The sequence below is a fragment of the Ahaetulla prasina genome, chromosome 9, assembly GCF_028640845.1.
Source record: "Ahaetulla prasina isolate Xishuangbanna chromosome 9, ASM2864084v1, whole genome shotgun sequence".
NCBI classification, from domain to species: Eukaryota; Metazoa; Chordata; class Lepidosauria; order Squamata; family Colubridae; genus Ahaetulla; species Ahaetulla prasina.
The window spans coordinates 7886515-7913835 of record NC_080547.1 but is presented as its reverse complement, the minus strand read 5'-3'; the positions used below and the strand labels follow the sequence as shown (position 1 = coordinate 7913835).

Genomic DNA, 27321 nt, shown 5'->3' with positions numbered 1-27321 from the left:
TCAACTGTAATGTCGGGGTAGTTTTTAAGCACAACCACAAATAGAGCACATTACGGAAGTCCAGCTAGATGGCGACAAGCATGAGAATAACTGCCGCTAGGTTCACTGTGCCTGAGGTAGAGTTGCAACTGAAGCACCAGCTGAAGTTGGGAATGTCTTAGCCATGACGTCCACCTGCTGTTCCATCATGAGCTGTGAATCCAGAAGGATCCCCAAATCATGAACCATGATGTGGGAATGCTTGAGGCGGTGATGGAAAACTCCAGTGTGTTCACAACAACCCCAATTAGCTGAGAGCCTGCTCTCTCCCATCCAAGTCCTGGCAATCCTAGGACCCCAGACAAGGATATTGATGATACCAGCACGCCCTGAACCACTGAACGACATCTCCCAGCAGCTTCACATATACGTTAAAAAGGAGGGAAGAAAATCTAGTCTCGCCGTTCACTCTCTTAGCTCCTTTATCGTAAAGCAGTTTCTTTTCTTGCATTGGAGTGCAAATGTGTCAATTGTTCTGCCTAAGAATTCTATCCTGTGTGCTCAAGATTTTCCACGTAATCTGAAAAACTTTTATCTCTCCTGCTTGTGTCATTTTTCAGCCGCCGCCCCCCCACTCCTCACCTTTTGGCATCCTGGTCAAAGGGGGATCACAACACTCCATATGAAAGCCCCGATCACACGAGTCACAAAAGAGCATATTATCCTGTAAAGGCACAGATGTTTCTAGTTAATGCCTTATTTTGCATACTCAGAGAGTTACAACATGGAGGCCATCGACGCTTTTGGCCACGGTTCAGAATATCTAAAGAAGCCACTGTGATATAGCAGTTATAGCAACTTTGAGGCCATTCCCCAGCCACAAAAGTTCACTAGATAACTCTGGACCCATTACCTTCTCTCAGTCTAACCCAATAGTTCTCAACCTATGGTCTGCGGACTCCTGGGGGGGCCGCGATGTCATCCAAGGGAGGGTCACAAAGGTTTGAAGAAATGTTGTGATTTTAATCTTAAATCTTGGGGGTCCGTGGCCACAAAAGGGGGTGTGTGGTGAAGAAAAGGTTGGGAACCACTGGTCTAACCTATTCCCAAGGCTGTTGTGGGGATAAAACCAATGGTGGAACATGCTACTTTGCACTCTTAGAGGAAGGGCAGGATATAATCTGTCACTATTGTGACAAGTAACATATTAAACTAACAGGCATGAGAAGAAATATTATGCTACTGCTCTTTTTAAAGCGTCAACTTTTATTTTCACATTTGTGTTCTGTTTTTTTATTTTAAAAAAACCCACATTTTAACTAATGTTTACATAACTAACTTCTGTAACTAATTTATTTATTTTATTTGGGGCCCAAATAAATTTATTATTTTTACAAATAACTCAAAGTGGCAAACATACCCAACAGGCCTTCCTCCTCCTATTTTCCCACAACTCTGTGAGGTGGATTGGGCTGAGAGAAAGAGAGAGAGAGAATGACCGGCACAAAGTCACCCAGCCGGCTCTCATTCCTAAGGCGTAACTTGAACATCATGGTCTTGTACTTCTCAGGCTGGTGACTTAACCACTAGGCCAAATTGGCTCAATTAATGAATTAAGAGAATGTCTTCTTCATCACTGTCACCGCCCCTCTGATAAATAACTTATTTCATACGCCTTGCTCATATTCTAAAGTTAGAAGAACCTACCTTCTGTACGAAACCTTATGAAAAACCACATTCAACAAGACAGCCACATGTAAAACTGGTTTTGCAATTTTTTTTCATTCAAAGCTGACTTCTGTCTGTAGTAGTTTAAAGTTATAAATCCTTCCTGTTCACGTTTCCAGTTTGATTGTTTTACTGATTTATTGTCATTTTGTTACTGATTACATTGTCACGATTTTGGAAAGATTGTGTATTAAATCAACTTTTAAATAAATCTGTCACTATTGTGACAAGTAACATATTAAACTAACAGGCATGAGAAGAAATATTTTGTTACTGCTCTTTTTAAAGTGTCAACTTTTATTTTCACATTTGTGTTCTGTTTTTCTATTTTAAAAAAACCCCACATTTTAACTAATGTTTACATAAATAAACATACATAAGTTAAATCAGCCAGGCTTCTTCACTATATGTTTTGGAAAGGAAAGATTAAAAAAATCACCAAGTGCAAGGGCCACAAAAATGCTCTCGTGCAAACCAACCATCTAACATTAGCCGCAGAATGACACAAAGCATCCCTTGCATTTGATGATTTTAGAAAATGGTCAGGCCCACAGGGAATATAGTAGTTCACAGACTACAAGGCCCTTCGGAGCATTAAAAAGTAACCTCAGAGCTCTGGATTAGGTCCAGAAACATGCTGGGAGTAAAACAATTATTACAACTATTCCTGCAGTAAGTTCCAGCTGGACTCCCATCGCATTTTGTGCCAGCTGTAGTTTCCAAATAGTCCCAAAGTATCTTTAAAGTGCTGTAACTTGGATGTTACAAAGGTATACGTGATTGTTGCCGAATCAAATCACAGAATACAAGTGCAAACCAGATGGAATCTGCAAAAGAAATTACTCCAAGTTTTATCTAGACCAAGATCATCTCAGGAGCCATAGTGGTGCACTGGTTGGAGTGCAGTATTGCAGGCAAACTCTGCCCACTGCCAGGAGTTCAATCTTGACTGGCTCAAGGTTGACTCGGCCTTCCATCCTTCCGAGGTCGGTAAAATGAGGAGCCAGATTGCTGACTCTGTAAACCACTTAAGAGAGTGAGATAAAGCACTACGAAGCAGTATATAAGTGCTATTGCTATCTGATATAACTTCCAGAGCACTGACCCAGCAGATTAACCTTCAGCTCAGATACTCACAGCATTTTTGCCCTGGTCTCGACAGGAACTGCAGGTTTTGCACTCAATGCACTGCCATCGTAAGGCCTTCACCCGAACTGTTAATTCTGGGGAGAACTTCAAGCAGGATGGATGACCTGTATGTACCAAGGACAGGAGAGTATTTTCCATGATGCCAAGGAAAAAACAGCAATATTTAGTAAAAGTAAGGTTACAGGTTCTAACACAGTTCACTTTTGACTTCTGGAGAAGACTCCTGGTTTGTCAAAAAGAGTTCAAAACACGTTCTCGGCACTTTGCATCAATTCACAGGCTGTGTTTTCAAAAGGAAATAGTTATTTTTGCCCAATAATTTTATTTCCGTTTCATGAGGAAAACTTTAGTCCTAAAAGATTTTTGTGGACAGCTGAACCCAAAAATGATTTCAACATGTCCGATTTAAGAGATGAGCACAGGCTCCCTAGGGTTAGATATGACTGGACAGGAAAAACCTTTACCTTTTTTGTTTTTAGTTTTTGACTTACAGCAACAATTAGGACCAGAATTTCTGTTGCTAAGCAATGCAGTCATAAAGTGTGACTGTATCATTTAGTGATGGTGATCCTGCAATTCCGGTTGCCATGGCTAATTGAGACCCCTCCACTTGTTGGCTGAGGTGCGAAGCCAAAGTCAGGGTGAAATCTAGCAGGAAGTTGCAGGTTCCGGGCCTGCAGACAGGTAAGTGGCTGCTGCTGGGCGGGGGAAGAGAACAAGGAGGGTGAGAGGCACAGGTTGGCAGGATGTGAGGGAGTGCACAAGAGATGTGGATTGTGGAGGCTGCATAAGTGGCCAGCCTGGCACGAGCAGAGGGCCAGGAGAAGCTGTGTGGGTGGGGAAAGACTTTTCCCCAGCAACTTGCTGCCAGTTTCCCCATTGACTTTTTTTTGGAGAAGGTGGCAGGGAAAAGTTGCAAACAGAGTTCAGGTGTTGACAAGCAGTTCTGTGTGTGAGCTAACTGACAAGCACCCAGATCACCCGAAATGTGAGAATACTGAGATGGAAGGAACTATGAAGACCAGTCCTAACTACCATTCGTTCGGTGCCCAGTCCCTGAATGAATGTCCGTATGTCAAGGACTACTAGTAAGCTGTGTTAAATCAACTGTAACTTCTAAACCCTGAGCAACAAGGACAAAGGGGGAAGCACCTGGTTTAAAAGAGCTCCCACCGACAAGAGTCATCCACTGAAACTCAAATGGAAACCCCTGAATAGCTGGGAATTACTGCAGCTAAACAAGGGCTGACCTCTGGGCCTTTCCAGCAACCGATATAGAATCGCCTAGCAATCAATGCAGATGAGAGCCTTAGGACAGTGCGAGGACGCTGCAATTATTCCCATTTACCTTTAGAAAATATTTATTTGCAATCAGGCCATGTGTGTGTGTGTGTGTGTGTGTGTGTGTGTGTTTCCAACCAGATAAACAGATGGATCATCACCGGTGCCAACAAACCTTAGTGCCCCAAATTTTACACGGAAAGTCAACCTACCGCTATTGCCGCAATCAGCACAAGAGATGAGCTCCTCGGGTTTCTTTTCTCGGTTTTGTTCTTTTGTACCAAGGCAGAAACTGCAGATTGGGATTGGTTCAGCAACTGGCTGCAAGGGGAGGGAGGGAGGGAGGGAAGAGGAGAGAGAAGGAGAACACAAGCTTTCATTAATTAGCATGTTTGCAAAATACTGTATAAAGATGTCGTGGCAAAGAAGCCTGACTTTCACATGAGGTGAGAGATGGAAGAAGAGATGGGGTTCTAGGACTGCTTCACTGCTTCTCCCGTTCAAAGTCAAAATACCTAACAACGTACACAGAATTTAAAGGAAGCTAAGCCCAAATCACTCTGGCAAGAGAAACATGGGGGAGGGGAGTTATTGTCACTTTGGTTCAAAGAAGTTGGCCCACATGATCCAGCCAGGATTCAAGTCAGTGGTTTGAGAAGACAAAAGTCAGTCGATATTTCTGTCAAGGATCGTTATACAGGCGGTCCTCAACCGCAATTGAGCCGAGAATTTCTGCTGCTAAGTAAAACATTTGTTAAGTGGGTTTTGCCCCCCATTTTACAACCTTTCTTGTCACCGTTGTTAAGTGAGCCATTGCAGCTGTTAAGTTAGTAACGTGGCTGTTAAGTGAATCTGGCTTCTTTGCTGGTTAAAAGGTCAGAAAAGAGGATCGATCACATGACCCTGGGACACTGCAACAGTAATAAATGTGGAGTCAGTTGCCAAACAACTGGATTTCGATCATGTGTTCATGGGGATGTTGCAATGGTCATAAGTCACTTTTTTCAGTGTCATTGTAACTGTGAACAGTCAGTAAATGAACTGTTGTAATTTAAAGGAGGCTACTGTGCATATGGCACTAATTGTTCCCATACTTACTAATTTGGTCACCTTGTAATTTCAAGTTTACTGAGGATGGGAAATAATAAAATGCTGTTTTGCCAACAAAACTGAAACAATAAAAGGACAGGAAAGACTTCTCTCTCTGGTTTGCTGTAAATCATATGCTCTTAGCACTTTACATCAGCCACATCCATCAGTCTCTTGACATTATCAGCAATATATCTCGCCCCAGTGTAACTGGGTTGATCAGGAAGTCGTCTGAAAAGGAGGATGGGGCTCCTTTAAAAAGCAATTTTAGCTGCAAAGTAGAGATGGAATGCACTATGTCCAATTTTTGCTGGAGATTTTGATTCTACCAACAAAACTCCAAACCAATTCTTATTATTTAATGCTAGGACTGTATTATTGAGATGTCTGTGTGATGGTTCTAGATGTCCCCCCCCCCAAAACTTTCCTTATTCTCAGTTATGCAGAATTCAAGATCTCAACATGACGCATCCAACTAATATCAATGGATCTCTAACGAGAATACGAACGAATAGTGAAATTAATCAGGCTTGATTCCCCTTCTTGTAGGTGTTAAATCTGATGCCTGGGGCGCATTTCACCAAACTAAATATACAGGAAGATCAGAATGAAATGTTTCAAAGATGCAAGGGTGGGGGTGGGGGTGCATCATCGTACAGCCAGGAAGGAAGGACTCGAACCACTAACAGATCCTTTCCACCTACTCCCTTCTTCTTTTTGTAAAAGAAGAAAAATTCTTTCTTTTCTTTTCTTCTTCTTTTTTTTTTGGGGGGGGGGGGGAAGAGTTGAGAAATTCTTGGAAAAGGTCAAATCAAAACTTCTGCCGTCCGTCTCACTTTTTTACATCACCTCATCACCTGGCTCTTTTTTCATCTCTTCTGGTTAGCTAAGCAACAAATGAACAACTCCGAAGGACAAATAGGGAAAGGGCTCTACAGCAGAGGGTAAGAAAAACATTTCTGAGAGTGCAAAAGTTTTCCTCTAGTTGGCATCCCTAAGGGAGTCACCGAATAATAAACTAACACCAGTACCTTCCGAAAGGAAAGTGTAATGCAGTTAGGATACGTGTAATTACAGAGAGTACACAAGGAAGCCAGAGGGAAGACTAATCTTTTGAATCAACTATTATAGGAAGGGGTGCAAGATATCCTTGGTGATATACATAGGCAGCAAAGAAATCTGGAGACAGCGAGGAAAGAAATAAATGTACACAACCGAAGACCTGAGGGGAAAAAAAAGACAAGGGACAGCAGCAAGAGTCTGGCAGACATTCAACTCTCTCTTCTCTCTCTGCTGTTTTCCTTTCAAGCACATCTATCGATGTAATGTCAGCAGAGCCGAAGGGAAAATGGGAGGGGGGAAGAAGGAACGGGAAGAGTCTGAGACTGGGGGGGAAAAACTGAGACTGTTTTAAGGGTTGCCAGCTTCTCAGCGCACAACACAAAAGCTGTCTGGGAAGCCCACTTGCTTGACAGAAGGGAAGACTTAAAACTGTTCCCATAGCGAAGCACCGAAAAGAGAACAATTTATGGAAAGGAAGGTTTAATACAAAAACACACAGAGATGTGTACATGGAGGCAGCAGCCAACCATTTCTCTTCTTCTCCAGGCACAAGAGCTCGTTTTGTCTATTTTGGGAGTTCTAAGTCCAGATGCAGACCGGAATATCAAACCCTGCTTGCAGAAAAAGAGGTCCTTTCCACATTATGCAATTTGCTGCATTTGTTCCATTTCCATTCCTTCTGCTTTCTTTAACTGCTTTAGGCAAACAACAGAAGGGGAGGGGGGAAGCAATGACAGTCTGGGGCACCCAGTTTAAAAACAAAAACAAAAACCAGACAGGCACTCATGTTTACACACTGTAAGTACCTGGAGGCGGATTTACTTTTATGTTCTCAGAGCACAGGTAGGGAGTAGAAAGCCACTCTGCCAGGGCAGATATGACATTTCTCCCTTCTATATATCACTGTTACCCAGTAGTAATTTAACCTTGGATGCATCATCCTTCATATCAGATCTTTGAAAATATATTCCTAATTCTCCTGTTAGTGCGGAATATTATAGCGGAGACAGGTTGTGAAGAGGGGCAGTGAAAAAACATCCCAAGCTAACTTCCTCAGATTGGCCCTTCCATTCAGTATCACAAGGATCTTGATGCCGGCTTCTGTGGAGCTGGTGATCTGATTTTTTTTTTTTTTCCTTTTCAAATGAACATCCCCCTTTTAACATCTCCGGATTAAAAGTATCATGAATCTCAAAATGCTCCGACAATTGACTACGCTCTGTCCTTGGTCAACTGTACCCTTGGAAACGACAGAATCCTTTTAACATGCAGCGGTTTTAAGATCAGTCTCCTTTTTTATCTACGACTGCAGGATACCGAAAACGCCACTCAATTCTGACATGGGGTCCACAGCTTCAGAAGTGGCTATGAGGAATTCTTTTGGGAATCTGTGTACTTTGAAAAAAAAACATTAGAGAGAACGATACTTGACTCAGTAAGTTCATAAACAACAGTAATCTCACAAGTCAAGCCTTTCCTTTTTTGCTTCAGTTCTTGAATCAAACCAAAGATAAAGCTTGATTCATTACAGTATCCTTTTATCAACTGCCCTCCAGATAGAGTTAAACTACAGCTCTCTCTGGCAGGCGTTAAGATTATGCTTAGCGGTCAGCCTCCAGATGTGCCTGACTACAACCTCTACCATTCACGCCAGTGAGTGTGGATGTGGATGACAAAAGTTGTAGTGCAACACATCTCCGTGTTCAGTAGGGTTAGATTTAGGGTCATTGTTCTTCAATCTTTAATGCAGAGGTGTCCAGCTTTGGCAACTTTAAAATTGGTGGACTTCAACTCCCAGAAATCCCCAGCAATTCTCAAATTGAGATCCACCAGTTTTAAAATTGCTAAGGTTGAATACCCCTGCTTTTTAAGACTGCTTCTAAAACAGAGGTCTCCAACCTTGTCAACTTTAAGACTTGTGGACTTCAACTCCCAGAGTCCCTCAGCCAGCAAAGCTGGCTGAGGAACTCTGGGAGTTGAAGTCCACAAGTCTTAAAGTTGACAAAGTTGGAGACCCCTGTTCTAAAAACATGCCATTGAAAGACAATGAATTCTTCACCACTGAAGATTGCATTCTTAAATCCCCTAATCTCATGGCATGTTTAAATTTCTCTATCTTGGAAATGTTAACAACCAATTGGGGTTTCTTATCATCACTTCAACTGCTGAAACAGTTGAAAACAGGGTGAAAACAATTGTTATGAATACATATTTAAATTACTTGGCATTGTACAACAACCAGGATGATAGCCAGGTAAATAAATAAAATATGCAATAAAGCAGCTGTTATACATAACACCATAACATAACAGGGCAGCAGAAACAACTCACAGCTACTGCACCATGGGGTGGAAACAATATCAGCCTCACATTGTAAAAAAAAATAATTGCTTAATATTTTACGACTAGTTCTCGTCACTGGATTCACTAAGGTTATAAGGAGAAAGAGTTCATAACCCACAGTAAGGACATACCTCTTAGCTGTTTTCAGTTATGAACAAAGAAACTGAAGTCAGACTAAAGCAATTTCAAGTACTGATCCACTGCAGGAAAGTACCTTGACAAAAGAACGAATTAGTCTTCTTTTGAAACCCTCTAAGGAATTTCAATGTTGAATTTCAAAAAAGTTCCCACTAAGGATCCATGGATTAATCTATTAATCCACAATACCGAGGACATCTACTTCACTGTGGAATCCATCTTTCTTTCCTTCCTTCCTCCCTCCCTCCCCTGTGTGTATGTGTGTGTATGTGTGCGTTTATATTTCTATATAAATTTATAGAGCCACACAATTCACACATAAATGGTTCCAGGCAGCTTACAATATTTAAAGATCCATCATCATCATTGTCGTTGTCAACATCATTATCCATCTCTACCTCACCCCCCCCCACATGGCAGCAACAACACAATCAAATCAGTCACTTAAATCAGCTCCATTCTACTTGAATCTATATAAATATCACCAACACTCATTGACAAAAGGATCATTGCCACTCGCCTTAAACCAACACTAGTCGTTTCGCTACTACATGCCAATGGATGAGTATTTATTGTTTTTAATTTCCACAATAAATTTCCAATGCCTGGCTATTTCTAAAAAACACAAAAACAGCCACAGTTCTTAAGGGAGCTTGTGTGCCTGAAGATTGGAACATTCCCCAAGATTTCAAAGTTGATCCACAGATTTTTGAAATTAACTGGCTGTAACAAAGATTCATGTTATTATCATGAACTGGCTTTTCTTGTGCCAACAAGAAGAGGAAAACGTTTCTTATTTCTGTAAAAAGCATTTATTATTGGTTCAATGAACATGTTCTATCACATAAAGAACAACCATTTCAAAAACAACTTTACGGCTGACAGTAACTCGGTTTTGAGTTTCCCTTTGGCAATGACAAGGAAAGAAAAATTAGTTTCTCAACCTGGGACTTCAGTCTGAACAAACAGATATAAAATATCCAAAGTAATGACAAATGCCATAAAGTGAAAGGGGGAGGGAGAGAAAGAGAGTGGATAGCTTAGTATTTTTAAAATACATTTTATAGCACTGTCTGGTTTATACTGAACATCAAATCATAATGTGATTTTCTCCTTTTATTAGCCGTGATTTGCACTGAAACTCACGTGAACCCTTGCTACTGACTATATTGACCAGATTCCTCAGTGGAGCTACAGAGTTGCATGGCTATTTTGTCAATATATGTCTGGGAAGCCTTAATTCCTTCAAAGTTTGCAATTTAGTGTAAATACATGGCTCCATGCATCTTCTCTAATCTTGCTCCCCTTCATTCTATGTGTCATTCATCTCTGCATTCCAATACCCTGACCAGCACAACTGGGCAACAGCCATGATCCTGGAGCTGCCTCAAACGCACACACAGCTACAGAAGTGCAATCCACATACTGAATCAACAACTAAAAGATAATCATAAACATAAGGATAGGCTTGCAAACATCACATCCTCTTCCAGCAAAGAAAAGCGAATAGCGTGATGAGGTCACTGTGTTATACCTGCCCTCAAGCGCCTTCTTTTCCATCCATATTCTCTTCAACCTAACAGCACAAAAACAGAGGCCTGCTACAGCCCATTGTGAAACAGACAATCCTACAACCTTCCATAATCTTCTTCCAGCCTCATTGTCGTGTGCAGAGAAATTCCAAAAGGGTCTACTACTAATCAACACAGCCATAAAACAGCAGCCGGATTAAGTACTATACTCACGTTGAAACACCCATTTTGTAATTTGGCTGTTCCTGCATCGGGAAAGAATATCAACCTTTCCTTTGCTTTTTTAAACAAAAAATACAGAATTCCTGAACCGTGGAAGACACAAACTGAAAGTAAGTACGTATCTCATCCTGCAAAAATTGCTCACACTGACTGTAACCCAACCACGTTTTTGCCTGCAATTCCTGCAAAAAAACTCTCACCGGATGGAAAAGTAATAAACAGTAAATATGCCTAATTTTTTAATATACATATATAGTGGAACTGACCTCTTCTTTTTTTGGCTCATAATTACAGTTGTTAAGTCCTAAAATGCTGAAAAGAAGAAATAATACCTTTAAAGCTTAAGTTTAAATAAAAGTTGCATAAGATGCACTATGCCGTATAACCAAGCTGAATTTTATTAGGACATCATCATAAAAATTTGAAGGGTAACGTTGTAGACGATCATAGCAGAATGGAGTTTTGGAGTTCGCATATCTATATAGTACAGGTAGTCCTTGACTTACAACCGTTTGTTTAATGATTGTTCAACAGCACTGAAAAAAATGATTAATGCCCAGTTTTTACACTTACAACATCCCCGTGATCAAAATTCGGACGCTTGGCGACTGGCATGTACTGCACTGATCTAGGGTTATGTGACTGCCATTTGTAACCTTGCCAGCTGGCTTCCAACCAGCAAGTGGGAGAAACCAGATGTGTTTAATGACTGCATGATTTGCTTAACAATTGTAGCAAAAATAGGTTGTATAAAATGAGGCACAACTCTCTTAACTGTCTTGTTTAGCAATTGAAATTTTGGGCTCAACTGTGGTCATAAGTGGAGGGCTATCTGTATGGTAAAGAAGGAAGCACAGGCATAAAACCACTTAATACCCCCTTTTTGGGGGGGGGGGGTATTAAGTGGTTTTATGCCTGTGCTTCCTTCTTTACCATACAGATAGCCCAGGTAACTATTTACTATCTATATATGACAGACAGTCCATATAATTACTCACAGGCTCATTGTTGGGAGAGGAAGACAGGGCAATTAACAGCTTTTCTATACATTGCTCATTCTTAAATAAGCCAGCAAATAAATCTGGAGGCTAATAGCTGACAAAGTTATAGCAGCCAATCGCCCCCATATCGACAGATTGAACGAATCGCCTTCCAATTAACTCCTCCCTACTTAGTTAGCTTTAATAAGCACAAATGAAGAGGGTGTATTCCAGACTATTAAAGAGAGCTTATGCCAGCACCAGAGTCCATTAACATTGTAATAACTGCTTTTAACTGGGAAAAAAATGTTTAAGATGTTATAGCTGGCTGAAGATGCCTTGTGTTTTTATCCATTAATATTGGACTACCTTTGCAACAGTTTGAAGTTCAGTTCCTACAGCGACCTCCCTTAACCAAATAAAGGCATTTTTTTCCACGGTGCCTGTTGGGTGTTTTTTGGGACCTCAGCTCCTGCATCTTTACCTAGAAGGGGTCCTTTGCGGCCTTTCTGACTAAATGCCAATAGTCTGTGGCGTTTCTTTGTTTAAAATTCCAACTCGGGCTCTGCTTCCTCCTGTTGCTTTGTTTCTTGTCGCTATTATGGAAACGCGCAAACGGATACCGCTTGGACGATGCATTGTGTTTGTTATTAGGAACCATTTCACCTGTTCGCCAACCCAGTGAAGAAAATTCAGACTAATTTTCTGGCACTGAGGTTTCCAGAGTTACGCACAGATGGCGGCCATCTGTTGAGATCATGACTCTCCTTGTCAAGATAAACAAGCTGGAATACAGCAACTCATCTAATCCTGCCCTGGTTGGAACAGACCCTGCTCAAAGGGGTGTGAGGTCTGCTCTCATCTCACTACACTCCTCCGGCAACCACAAATACTATATGTGTGTGTGTGTGTGTTTATGTATGTATGTATGTATAGGCTGCATACAAAAACAAACTATTCCATAAGCAGTATGTGACTTTTCTGCTAGTTAATTATTGTCTCCAAAGTTTGCTTAAGAAGAAATGCAATATTAATGATATGGCAATGTAAAGAGCAAGAGATCACCTGCCTCTTGAAGATTTGCAGAAGTTTATTCTAGACATGCCATTAGAGATGAATGACCTACTTGTTTAAAATGCTAAAAATTCCAACAGAATATTGCAAACCTCTGGCTTGTTTGTGTTGTTTTTAATCCCAGATTAAAATATATTAACTAGGTGGATAGTGTCTTTTGAAAAAAAAAATGTAAAAAAAAGCAGACAGGAAATCAGGGATCAAAAGCTTTTTGAAACAAGAAGATCATAGTTAGGCAACTAATTTTTAATATGAAGTACATCCCTTTGAGAAAGCAATTCCATAATTTTGAGACATCTAAATGTTAATTAGATGGGTGATACTTAGAAAGAAGGTATTTTCTGCCCTAAATTTGGATTGAGGCAAGGAGAAAAGGATAAATTGTGATTATACAAGTATTATATCTTTTTTTCTGTTAATTCCTCCCCACACTTTGTTGTCATGCTTAGCTTATTTAAAGGTCAAAATTGATATACTGAAGCTAAGGGAAGTGCATGGACAATCAACATACCAAAAATACCATAATATTTTGATTGTGTAAAAGAGGCAAATAGTATTTGAAACCCACAAAACTGCCTGAATCATTTTTAAAGGTAGCTTCAAGTCATCCAATCTAAATTGGATGTCCCCAAGGCATAGCTCCTCTATCTTCCAGTAGCAGGGTTAACCGATAAGGAGCACAAACCATCTTAAATAGGATTCACAGCATAATCTGGGTATATTTCAGACTATGAAGCTGATCTTAAAAAGGAAGGCATGATCTACTGGCCCAAGGACTACCAATCATAAGCATAAATGTAAAAACACAGCTTCTCATCTGGATCTAATGAAAGGAAGAATTACCATCAGTTCACAGGAGCTCATATCCAAAAACTATTTCCTCCAGATGTTTCTAAAGACATATATAAAATCATACTGAGGAGCACACTGAACCCTTAGAACAGCTACTACTGGGAATGCATGACCTCAGATAGGAAATCTAAGACTCATACGGATCTCTATAACTCAATTCCCCAACTTCCAGCTTCAAAAAATGGAAAACAAAGGAATTCTAAAACTGAAACTAAGCCATCTATTCCAAACAACTAAAAATATTGCTTCAGACTGTCAAATTTTACCAATCAGCATCTAAAGAATGGAATGGAATGGAATGGAATGGAATGGAATGGAATGGAATGGAATGGAATAGAATAGAATAGAATAGAATAGAATAGAATAGAATAGAATAGAATAGAATAGAATAGAATAGAATAGAATAGAATAGAATTTTTTATTGGCCAAATGTGATTGGACACACAAGGAATTTGTCTTGGTGCATATGCTCTCAGTGTACATAAAAGAAAAGATACGTTCATCATAATGTGTAATTTAAATAAGGCAGGGAGGGTAAACACAAAATAGTTGTTTCACAGCAACTCACTCGACTTTCCTGTGAGAAAACAAGCAACTCATTAATGCTTTCAAAATGCTGGGTAAAACACCTAATGTTTCAGTTGCTTCTATTCTTAGTCTATGGCGCCTACTGAGCAAGCAAGGTTTCATTTCCTTCACACAGTGGTTGGCTGCTGCACCTAGTTTAACGCACAAAAAATACCTTTCAGTTTAGAATCTTTCGTAAGAAATATTAGGAGACTGAAAAGGCGCTATGTCAACAAAAACTAAAATTAGAATTAGGTTTTAAAAGATACTTTGCTACTGTAAACCTCACCCCTGATTTTTTTTCCCTCCCAAGTTTTTTTTTTGCAAAGTGTAAGGTCAATTTTTTAATCGATCAGGTGTTGATCCAATGGTTGCAACATGAATTGACCATCTGGCATCTCACCTAAGTTTAATGTCATGTGCTGAGAGAGAGTGACTAGAACTCAGAGTCTCCTGGTTTCTAAGCCTGGTGCCTTAACCACTGGACCGAACTGGCCTCAAGCCTTCACCTTGATCTGTTTTCTAAATAATAATTTAAAAAAATCAAACTAAATATATTTTGTCTTAGTTTAACTAAGAGTTTAACGTAGTTAAGGTGAGTCTATAAATATCTATTCAAACATAATTAGAACTGAATCAACTGGAGCTTGCTAAGAGGAATACAGATATTGTACAGCAGGTCGTGTCTTGAAGAAACTTTGTCCAAAGGTTGAGAAGACCTCTCCTGTCAAACAGAGAGGCAATCCCAAGAATTATAAGTACAGTTATAAATAGCTTGTTTACTTCCTCCCTGGGCTAAGCAGTATTAGCTATTCTCCTTTTGGCAAAAGGAACTGCAGCTGTATTACAAACTACCGTACTCTCATTAGTGAGAATAGAAATTATTTGAATTATGCTCTCATTTGACTAAAGATTTCTCTGGCAGAATGTTTCATTTAAAATAGCTCTAAGCAACCCAACCAAAAATGCCAATAAAGCAGAAGATTTTAATAACATTGAGCTATCTTACCATTTAAAATGGATAAAAAACGGTGATTAAAACAAGATTTTTAAGAGACAGCCAATAAAAGAAACTTGTAATGATCAGGTTTAAAATGAAATCAGAGTGCAAATATGTTAAAACACAGAATCTTTTGGTGAAACACTGGTTTACCCAATTAAGGTTCTAGAAAATTTTGCAAACTGAAAGCAATTTTGCTAGGATTCACAAATAAAACCAAACAAAAATCCTTAATATAGTATCCTTAAGATACACTCAATAAATATTCTGTAGTGCCATAACGGAAATGGTTTGCATGACAAGAAATCATATCGTATTCATTTAAAATATAAAATATGTGATTATTAAAAACATTTTAATTGTAACAGCTAATTTGTAACATATATATCAAGTAACAGGGCCTAGCTACCCTTGGGTGATTTCAGAATGGAACCAAGGGTAGACATGGATTTTACTTAGATGGGAGACTACCAGGCTACAGATTAGGAAATTAAATCAAATCAGCCTTTATTTATCATAGAATAGCAGAAATCAAGACATTGAAAAAGTATTCTGGAAGTAAGCTACCCTATTTTCTCAGAAAACTGCACTGATGTCTCAATTTAATCACTGGGAATTGAACTTGACTCAAATGAAACTTCATCTTGTATTTTGTTTAGGAAATGCGTGCATTAGAAAGATGAAACTCAGGTAAGCCAATATGGTAAATTGTCTTGATTCATTTTGCAAAATCAATGTATTTCATTTCTGTTTTCAAATATTTGTGTTCTAAGAATAGATCATTGAGAACAAACTGATGTACCAATTCATATGTATGAATTCTACAATTCTTCTGTTACTTGCTATTAAAATTGCTGTGCACAAAATCAGGCATGTGGTCCTTGACTTACGACCACAATAGAGCCCAAAATTTCAGTTGTTAAGTGAGACATTTGTTTAGTGATTCACTGTGGTTGTTAGTAAGTGAATCTGGTTTCCCCATTGACTCTGCTCGTCAGGAGGTCGCAAAAGGTAATCACATGACCTTGGGACACCAAAACATACATAAATATGAACCCATTGCCCAGCATCTGAATTATGATTATGGGGATGCTGCAAAGGTCATTACTGTGAATAATGTTCAGAAATCACTTTTTTCTGTGCCGTTGTAACATTGAATGATCACTAAATGAACTGCTGTAAATCGAGGACTATCTGTATAGCTGAATTTGTCATAAAATGGACCAAACTGTATCTTTTCCCACATAATTTTCCCTGGTTCTTCTATTCCAAAACAGAATAGGATTTCTCCCCAGTTTCATGCCACTCCACAATAGTAAACTTAGGAGTTTTACTTTCCTTTGGACATTGTTTAGAGAAAAAGCAGAGATGAGATAAAATGCAAGAGGCAGAACAGTAAAATACTTTTTGTTTGTAATCCTGTTTGTCCGTCCACTAATTTCAAATTCCTGGGGAGAAACTGCTAAGGTTTTGATTCAGGGAGGTTGTGGCTATGAATAGCTCAAACAGAAACTGAAATAAATAGTTTACAAGTGACCAACAACATTGTTTTTCTTTTCTTGTTCTTTGACAATCATGATTCTATCAAGTGCGAGTCATAGCCCAGTGACACACACACACACACACACACACACAAGACTTTGTCAACCTTTTGACTTCAAAACTATGATAGTTTAAGGACATGGTTGGGGTCTAAAAGATCTGGGTTATCATCATCATCTCAAAGACAGGTTTTGTGGGCAGTGCAGTTTCGGGCTCTAGAGATTAATGGCTATTATTCTAGAACATCCGCTTAAGTTTAGAAGCGAAATTTTAGAACAACCTTATCCAATTTGGTGCCCCATGTTACGTATGCTAGAATTAAGATGATCACAAGAGTCATCTTAACTTAACAATTTAAAACCGTTTCAAAGTACCCGCACAGAGCAGAACTCTACAGTAGAATCATTCCACCAGTAATTCTGTAGAATTAGGAGCATTCAAAAACTAACAGCTTTGACACTCCATGCAATATTTTATGTTACACTGGATTTCTAAGAATGACTCAGAAAATATATGCAGCGCATACAATAGGAGTAAGCAACCAGGCAATTTCCAGCTGTTTTGGATCAGAACACTCTAAATGTCTTGCAACTGACCATAGTCTCTGGGGTAGTTTACCAATTCAAGATACCAGAGGTAAAGAAAAGTAAATTGCTGAAAATAGTCGATCCAGTTCAATGAACAGCCAAGAAATAAGGTGAGTATGAATTACATAGAAAGCAAACGTGGAAGATTTTCTACTTATTAAATTGGAAAATTACAGTTAAAAGCTGGGGAAAGTATTAATGCCCTGCCTGGCAAGTCATAATTTATTAGTTCGTCTTGGACAAGGAACTATAGCTAATGGAAGACTTCCTGGTTTGTTTGCCAGTTCATGAAAAGAGTGAAGGCATTCTTATATTTAGTTTAGGTTATTAAACTGGAATACAATGATCCAAACACAGCAATACCATCTAACCACTGTTTCAGGTCAATTAAATTCTGAATCACAAAGAGTTGTCTTATGTCTTGGCACAATACATTGGCTCCCATACAATGAATGGAGCTGTTGGCCAATATAAACAGGCATTCTCCATAATTTACTAAATGGTGCTTCTTTTGAAGCATTGGGGGCCAAAGGAAACGTTTACTTTGAGAATTAGGAGCAACAATTCTAGAGGTTTTCCAAAACATAAGCCCATACAGCTGCAAGACTTTCCTAACAGAGGTCCCTCCAGCTGTTATGGACCACAACTTCCAAAAGAAACAAACCACAGGAGTTCCAGGCAGAAAATATCTGAGAGCACAGTTTCTCAAATAATTTTCCCCCAGGGAATCATATATCACTCTTTAAAATAAGGAAACTTTTATTCCACAAGAACTTTCAGAATGCTATAATTTAAAATATTTTATTACAAGGTTTCAAGATTGTCATACTTTAGATAATTCAACCGTATCTGAAAAATGGCAAGATCGTTTTACAAAAGAACTTGAATTCTAGCAATCAGCCAACATACACAAAATAGTTCTGCACACACAACTTGCAAATTTTACAGTACTTAGTAAACAAGCTTACAAGACAGTAGTATTTCTGCAACTTACAATATGTAAACTTGGTAAAAGTGATCCCACACAGTATATCCAAGTACATTTTTAAAAGTTGTGTTGAACAGCTGGCAGTGAAAAGGCTAGGGAAATTCACTCTGAAAATTACGTTGGAGTATTTTATCTATTTACAGGTAGTCCTCAACTTACAACAATTCATTTAGTGACCATCCAAAGTTACAACAGCACTGAAAAAGTCATTTATGAGCATTTTTCACCCTGAGGGCCATTGCAGTATCCCATGGCCACGCGATTAAAATTCAGATGGCTTGGCAACTGGTTCATATTTATGACGGTTGCAGTGCCCTGGGGTCATGTGACCATCTTTTGCAATCTGACAAGCAAAGACAATGGGGAAGCCAGATTCACTTAACAATAACTGCAGTGATTTAGTTAACAACTGTGTCAAGAAAGGTCATAAAATGGGGCAAAACTCACAACAAATATCTCATTTGGCAACATTTTGAAATTTTGAGCTCACTTGTGGTCACAAGTCAAGGACTCTGGTGGCTCAACGGACTAAGTCTGTCTGTTATTAACACAGTTGCTTGCAATTACTGCAAGTTCCAGTCCCACCAGGCCCAAGGTTGACTCAGCCTTCCATCCTTTATAAGGTAGGTAAAATGAGGACCCAGATTGTTGGGGGGGAAATAAAAGTTGACTTTGTATATAATATACAAATGGATGAAGACTATTGCTTGACATAGTGTAAGCCGCCCTGAGTCTTCGGAGAAGGACGGGATATAAATTAAAAAAAAAAAAAAGGACTATCTCTATTTGTTTTTGGCAGTGCCTGACTCCAGACCAGCTCTCCATTGACCTTACAAAACACATCAGCACAACTATTAAAAGATATGAAATCTGTTAGCCAGGTAGCTGCGTAGTTTAAAGACCACTGCTATGTCTCACTGTTTTAAGAGCCTGGACTTTAAGAAAATATTATTACTAAGAGACTCTCTCTGGACTTCTAAAACTATGTTAATAAAAATGTATGGATTTTCAGACTATTCCATTATATTAGACTTTATAAAACAAGTATGCTGTCAGCGTACTTCACAACACCATATTCAAGATGCTCAAAGGAGTTACAACTGAGAAATTAAACTGACAGATAAATAAATTAGGTGCCGGTGCTGCTTACACAGTAGCAAAAAAGCATGCACAAATATTCAACTATTCTCTAAGAGGTATAGAGAACGCTGCCTTCTTGAAAGAGGTCAATAAAGGGCCAATTGTTTTGGATGTAGATTTGGAATTCAGCATCTGTTTACACCAGGTTTGTTTTTAACTGCTTGTCTGGTAGCCCACAAGCAAATAAGAATTCCATGATGATGAGTGACAGGTCTGGTGGAGGAGAGGAGAGATTCTTCCACTTGTTTCCCTGATAGGAATAACAGAAAGAAAACTCTCTGTACTCTGATCAACAAAGAAATACAAGCTAATTCCTGCACTGGAATCACATATTGCCTGAGAAATAGTTTTAAGCATAATTTGCTGAATAAGTCCTAATGGTAGGATCCATGCAATACAGTACTACATAGCAAGCCATAAGCCAAAGTTTGCAAAACAACACACTAAACCAAAACTAAGCAAACCACATCACGGGTTAGTATGAAATTCTGATCTCAAAAACAACAACAGAACAGCAAGCATCACTATGCCAAATCCTAACTAGGCCTTCTTAAGAGATAAATCATTGGGACAAACTTTATAAAACTTACCAGTAAAATAATTTCAAATTGTAAACGTCATAAAAAAATATTCATCTAGGAATCAAAATCAACATATTCTTCCATTCTCAAACATACCCCACCCCCCAGATGCCTCATTCTTATCTGGAATGTTTAATAGAAATGTCCAGAAAAAAGAGAGAAGGGAGTTTTAGAAAAAACAGGGCTGCTGCCACAAAGGATAGATGCACACCTAACAGGTGAACACTAAAATTATTTTGGGATTTTTCAATCCTACATCATTACGTAGACTGTTTGTGTCAATAGTATAAACATCAGTACAAATATGCAGAATTAGTAGTTAAATATGCCCCAGAATAACGGTGCTGTGTCAACATGTAAAAAAATGATGGTAGCATCAAGGTATGAAGCACCTTTCTACAATGCAAGGTGAATTGTTCAGTGAAATCCACATGCTTCCTTAATACTTTTCTTTAATCACACCCTAGGAATATTTGGGATTAATTGCCAAAGGGCAGGAAATTAACCAGCAGGGGAAGAAAAACAGTGTGGCAGCTAAGTGTTTTAGGCAGGAGAGCTGGATTCAAAATTCTCCTAACGTAAATCATAGGGTTACTTTCCTCAGATCAATCTATCTCACACAACTAATGCAGGAGATAAAACTAGATATGCTATAATATACAGAACATCCCTTAAAAGGGAAGAATTGTAGGTTTCCAGAAATATAGAACTTCTCCATTTAAACAAGACAGTAAATGTAACAACAGTCAGGATAGACACTAAAGCAGCACTGCCTGCTCTCTTGCAAGGAGACAGGCTGGTAAGACTTGAAAAAGGCAGACTATAAATTTAACAAACAAATATACCCCCCAAATTGTAAACAAGGTTACACTGTAATATTTGCATACATATCATTCTGTTAGACATGACATTGGCAATTCATTCGCTTCATTCTTAAGATTTCAAATCTATCAAGACTCAAAACTTTAAAACTGTCAACAAAATTGACATAGTGTACACAGAAAAATCATTCGGAGATCAATGGCACTTTAAAACTCAAGGAGGCCTGAGAATGACAGCATCATCTATGTAAGTGATATAGTAGACTCAAGCCCCAGCTTGCTAAATTCTCTGCCATAAGCTACCTCCTTGGCTAGCAAAACTCTTAATGGTCACATTGCTGCCCGACAGGTTGCCCAATACTATTCTTACTCAATGCAAAGGTGAGCTGAGTTTAGGAGCCAACTATTTGTCATCCGACAAGCTTGGGCTTAGAAAAAAAAACTGAATAGCTTTCCAACTTCCTTCTGTGGACGCTTCATTGTCAACCTGTAACTGTTGCAGATGATTACACCACTTCTACTGGATTTATAGGATCACCAAGCAAAAATGACTTTCTTCTCTTGTTGCTGTATCGTACTCCCAATGTTCTCCTCCTACTTCTGAAAGCAACTGTGCTTTAGGACTAGTGAAAGGAATTCAAGTGCATAACTACTGGTGGGTCTGCGCAGAGTTTGGATCTGAAATACTCCAGCGGGATGCCACTGCTAATGTAGCACCACCTCTGAACTCTTTTAATCAACTGTATCCTTTCTCAGGGTCACCCTCTGCAGTTGCTGTGTGATCCCAGGAAAAGCCATGTCGGACTGTGAGTTACAGGCAGCTGCTATATTGATGTTCCAAAGTACCTTTTAGGATCTGACTTTGAAGCAATGCACAGCCCTATTCTTATTACCACCATGATAAGCACTGAATAACGCTATTAAGGGATCAATGAAGACTAAGGGAAGAAGAACAGGGCAAAGTATGTTTATCACACCGTTAGAAAATACTGTAGTTAGAAAACAAATCCACATCTTTAATTCTGCCGGTAACCAGGGACTAACCTAAAATTATAAATGCAGTTCCAGAATAACAGAGTTGGGGAAGGGACCTTGGAGGTCTTCTAGTCCAACCCCCTCCTCAAGCAGGATACTTCTCTATACCATTCTAGACAAGGTAAGAGTTCAGGTAAGAGTTCTGTTGCAGGAAAAATTGTAATAGCAAACACTGAATATATTTTATAACATTAACAGATATGATTGTTATATTCTTTTAAATATACGCAAATATCAATGTAGGGACACCTTTGAGTCTAGCTTGATTTTTGATACAGATACAAACATCAGAGATTCTTGGCAATAATATCAACATGATTTGCAATTACCATCTTGATTTCCCAATCTAATCTACAGCCCTCGAGTTCCTGGTCGTCTCTAATCTGCCAGGATGAGCCCTATTTAATTACAAAGCTCTTTTAAAACCAGTCAGGGGTTACCACCCAAGGGTCCCAAATTTAGGATTGCGAATTGGTACCATTATATTAAAAATTAAATATGTATTTTGCCACATTAAATCCATCCCTACTTCTGAGCAGATCTGGGAATCTGAATATATGTACTTAATAAGATAATGACAATATTTCCACTGACAAATTTTACTCTCCAATGAAACAACCAGTACCAGTGACAATTATGCACTGCATAAATTTAGTACTTGTGCCATCCTTCAAAAATGATTCTCCCTGGTGTTTTTTTTAACAGCACTTTAAATTTACAATTTAAATATATGTATCAGATGTCCAGGCTGCTTACTGATTATATATCACCTTAGATAATTTACTTATTGATTATATATCACCTTAGATAATTTACATATGCACTCTCAAAAATCCTCTCAAAAAACTTTGCAAGGTAGCACTGGACTGTAATCTTGACTCTGAGGATGGCACAACCTGATAAAGAGAGGTCTCGATAGAAAGTCAGTTTCTGAGCCAAGAACGGAACTGGAAAATTCCAGCACACAGCTCGCTAGTTACGTACATTTCTACAATTCCACAACTCAAGGTAGGCCTGGAGATCATTCATTGCCACTAGCAAAGATTCAGCAAGCATGCAATTCTTACCTTATCTTTTTCGTGTGGAAGGAGTGAAACCGGAGGAAGACAAGAAAGAGACTCACAACTCTCTTTCCCATCTGCATGTGTGGCTGCTTTCGTGTTGAGTTGATACAAAGGTCCATCTTTAAGGAGTCGGCCATGGCCAACAGCACGCTTAATAGCCAACCTCAACTGCTGGTGAAAGGTAGAAGGGGCACTGCTGGCAAACAAAGCTGAGACATCCTTCTGCCCTTTCAAGTAACGCTCAATGTTCTTCAAAGATGAACCAGAAGACTCTGCCAAGCCCTCAATTGCCCTTTTAATCAGTTTATTCCAGTCCACATTTGGCTTACCATCCAACTTTCCATGGTTCCGTGGTTTAGGAAGTGCTATTCGCCCAGGGTTATCGGGATCCTTATAGGAATTAAGTCCTTTATTAGAAACTTTTAAAATAGTCCCATCTTTAACACTCAGTTCCAACTGTTCCAGGACAGTTTTGCGATCCAAACCATGGGATGAAGAGACGGCATTGCATATCCTCTCTTCCGATGGCCGTTGTTTTTGCTTCTTGACTTTTTTAATTGCCTCCAAAATCCACTCAGTGTACAGCGGGTTAGCGAGTTTTACCATGGTGAAAAATTCTTTATATCCATAGAGTCGTTATCCCTTATCCCTATGCTGAAGGAGTTTCACACAATGGGAAAACACACTGTCGGAGAAAGAGGACCAGTTAATCATAGCATATGCGTTTTGGGCCCCAAATTGCTCTTATTTTTTTCAAACATGAGTATTTCCTACTTCTGATTCATGTTTTCCAATACCCCCTTCAAAAAAAAAAAAAAAACAACCAGATGAAAAAAAAAATGTATCCACGCAAGTAAAAAAGATGTCAATACATTTCATTCCACTGCTTAGTATTCCCAATTTTGACAGGCAAACTGTGCACCTGCAAGAAAAGCAGGGGAAGAAGAAAAAACATAGATTAAGCAACTTAACACACACTCCTTGAAGATATTGTAGGATTTGTTATCTCATAACAGCAGTGTTTATAAACACCCGTCCCCAATTACCTCTAAGAACATTTTTACTTGTTCTACAACTGAAACTGAAAGCATTTCAGAACTGGTTATTTTAGACATCAATTATCAGTCTTTTCTTCTTCTCCCTGACCCACTTCAACAACTGAACTTTTGGCAGCCAGATGACATTTACCAAGCTCCAGTTTTACACCAGGGAGGCAAACCCCTTCCAAAAGAAATGTTTATGTGTTATGTTCATACTTATACTTGTTTTTTCATCCATGCTTGACAAACTAAATAAATAAATAAATAAATAAATAAAACAAAAACAAAAACCACTCCTTCTTACCCACAGGCCAAAAAAACAAGCAGGGAGGGCAAACCCCTTCCAAAAGAAACGTTTATACACGTTATGTTCATACTGATGCTTGTTTTCTCATCCATGCTTGACAAACTAAATAAATAAATATTTTTTTTTAAAAAACCCACCACTCCTTCTTACCCACAGGCCAAAAACAAAACAAAACACAACAACTCGAAAACAAAGAGAGTCGGCGTTTGTAAGGCAAGATTGTCATAGACCTATAGCTGACATATTTTTTTTTTATAACAGGCAAGGAGGGTTATATTCAGGATTTAACAGGCAGGAGGGTTATATTCTTTCAAACACACGCCAATCAATGGTGGGGGGGGCAACTGGTGGGCAAACTTTCTCAACTCTCATCCCGGATTTTATTTATTTATTTATTTAAAAAAAGGAGAGAGAAAAATATAAAAGAGAGAAAAGAGAAGCGCAAAATTGGGACGAGCATCGTCACTGGCCAACAACTCCGAGTTGGTCTCCCAGGCGGAGAGAAGGAGGAGGAGGAGGCGGCCGAGAAGCTTCTCCGTTGTGTGGGGAAAAGTAAGTAACTTTCCCTGGGAAACTTTTCCATCCTCTCTTTTACGGCCGCCCGAAGCGGCTCCCCGTGGCGGGGCGGCAATCCGGCCCCTCCGTCTCCTAAATCCTAAACCAGGCGGGCTCCTCTGAAGGGAAAATCAGCCTTGCAAAAAAGGGGACTCGGGCCGGCCAAAGATGCCCCGGCGGAGACAAACAGACAAGAGAGAAAGCCCCCCCCCAAAAAAAAACAGAGACGGGGGGGGGGGGAAAAACCACCCGAGGCTGGTTCTGGGGGAGAGAAGCGGCCACGCAGGGAACCCGGATCGGAAGGCCCGGAGGAACGAAGCCGCTCCGCCGCCGGCGCCCAGTCTATTCGCTTCCCCCGTTTCGCTGGGAAAAGGCGGCCCGAGCGAGCCCCCGCCCCCGGCTGAGGAGACAGAGAGAGAGAGAGAGGCCTAACCCGCGACGCCCAAGCGCGGCGGCCGCTCCGGCCTGCCTGCCGAGGCGCCCCGGAGGCCGGGCTCGGCGTGTGAGGAGCGAGGAGGCCCCGCGCGGCTGGGCTCCTCTCCGGCCCAAGGCGGCCTTGCACCTGCCGCGCGTCCCTAACGCGAGCTGGGGCCTGAATAGGCCGCGGGGCCTGAGGCGGAGAAGCCCGCGCAGGGCCCTTTCTCTCCCTCTCTCTCTCTCTCACTCGCCGCCGGCTCTGAGGCGATTCTCGGCCTGACGCTCCGGCGCCTTTGCCTTTTCCCCGCCGCCGTCCCCCCCTTCCCGCCGCCGTCCCACCCCCCGCCGCCTCTTCGTCTCCGCCGAGGGCCGCCCGAAGCCCCGCGGCGGCGGCCCGAGCCTTACCGGGGCCTAGGAGAGGCGGAGCCCAGGCGCCTCAGGCCAGACGGCAACGAAGACCCAAACTGACACGGCGGCCATCTTGGGTCCGTAGCGCTGCGGAGGGCGGAGAGGCCCTTGGCAGCGGAACAGCCTGGCCGAGGGGGAGGAGCCGGCCGCGGGGGAGGGGTGTGGGAACAGCCTCTCCGACAGACAGAGGGAGGGAGGGAGGAAAGAGCGGCACGGAACAGGGAGGAGGGAGGGGCGGCGGGTTGAGGGAGCAGCCGCGGCCTGTCTGTCTGCATGTGTGTGAGGGAGGGAGGGAGGGGGTGCGCGCGCGGTTTGGGGACAGGGAGTGTGGCCGGGAGGGTGGGAGGAGGAGGGCGGCGGGTTGAGGAGCAGCCGCGGCCTGTCTGTCTGCATGTGTGTGAGGGAGGGAGGGAGGGAGGGGGTGCGCGCGCGGTTTGGGGACAGGGAGTGTGGCCGGGAGGGAGGGAGGGAGGAAGGGGGGCGAGCGCGCGGCTCTGCGCAGGCGCGGAGCTCCGGGTTGGCAAGCCAGCGCCAGCAGCCTTTGCTGGCGGCGGCGGGAGCCCGCGCGAAGGATTGGGGGCAGGCTCTTGGATCGCTCCTTGCGCGCTCGCTCCGGAGTAAGGGCAGGGGAGCTCGCGGCGAGGTGGCGCGGGAAGGGCCAGCCGCCTTCTCTTCACCTGCGCGGTTTTAAGCCTCCGCGATCCAAAGGAGCTCAACAGTCGGCTGAGCAGACGCGCATCGGCAACCGGTGTTGTGCGGCTCCTTTCCGGGCTTTTAGGATAGTCAGTTCGAGGCGTGCTTGCACACACACACACACCCGAGTAAGAGGGCATCCCTAGCTTTGCAAGCGCCCCGCGATCCTATCTCTTCCTTGCACATATTTGGCCTCTACTCGAGAGTAAATCGCTCCCGAGCTTCCCAAGGACCTTACAGGCAGCATCGTTTCCCTTGGTATGCACCAGGACATATTCCTTGTGTGTCCAATCACACTTGGCCAATAAAAAATTCCTATTATTTATTTATTTATTAAATTTAATATTCTATTAATATTAATTCTATTAATATTCTATTCTATTCTATTCTATTCTACTCTTCTCCACCAGGTCCCTGCATCTTCCAGTAGGGTTAAATTTACCTACATCGGACTCTGTCTGGTTTCAGGATCGGGTGTGTTTTTTTGGGTTTTTTTTGCAGGTAGTCCTCGACTTACAACCGTCCGGTTAGTGACCATTGAAAAGCCACCAATTTGCTGGCAGTGTAACAAGGTCTATGGACAGTGGTGGGATTCAAATAATTAAACAATTGGTTCTCTGCCCTAATGACCAGCTGGGTAGGTGTGGCTCGGTGGTCATGTGACCGTGTTGGCGTGGCCAACTCAACCTCACGCACTGTTACAATGTAATAAGGGTTAAACCAGGGAGGCAGTTTCTGTAAGCAGGGCGATAAAGATTAGGCTAGAAACACCACCAGAATGTTTCCTTCCTGCCTGCCTTACAGGATTAGCCCTGTAAAGTGGGGAGAAAAACAAAATAAGATTTCTTCCAACCACCGGTTCTCCGAACTGCTTAGAGAGTTAACAACCGGTTCTCCCGAATAGCCGCGAACTGGCTGAATCCCACTACTGTCTGTGGAGCATACTATCATCTTTGGTGGCCATGTCCAGCCGCAAAAAAAGTATTGGGCCAAAATCAAAAAAATGGCTAGAAAAAATAACAGACCAACCGATTGATTTGGAAACCAGAGACGTTCTTGTCAGGAATATTTTACCAGACATTATACCAAAGACATAAAATACTTAAATCTTACGGATCATAACGGCCACAAGAATTTTATATGCACA

The 27321-nt window shown here is 41.0% G+C and overlaps 1 protein-coding gene across 1 annotated transcript in view; it reads right to left on the bottom strand.

Moving 5' to 3' along the window:
- KAT6A (lysine acetyltransferase 6A) overlaps positions 1-25632 on the bottom strand; it is a 61633-nt gene extending 36001 nt beyond the window's left edge. The window contains exons 1-5 of the mRNA XM_058194548.1: positions 25479-25632; positions 22758-23676; positions 4350-4458; positions 2845-2960; positions 622-703 (exon numbers count right to left, since the gene is read on the bottom strand). Coding sequence (XP_058050531.1) covers positions 622-703; positions 2845-2960; positions 4350-4458; positions 22758-23360 — 910 coding nt within the window. The 5' untranslated portion in view covers positions 23361-23676; positions 25479-25632. The remainder of the gene's footprint in view (positions 1-621; positions 704-2844; positions 2961-4349; positions 4459-22757; positions 23677-25478) is intronic.
- Positions 25633-27321: the final 1689 nt, after the last annotated feature.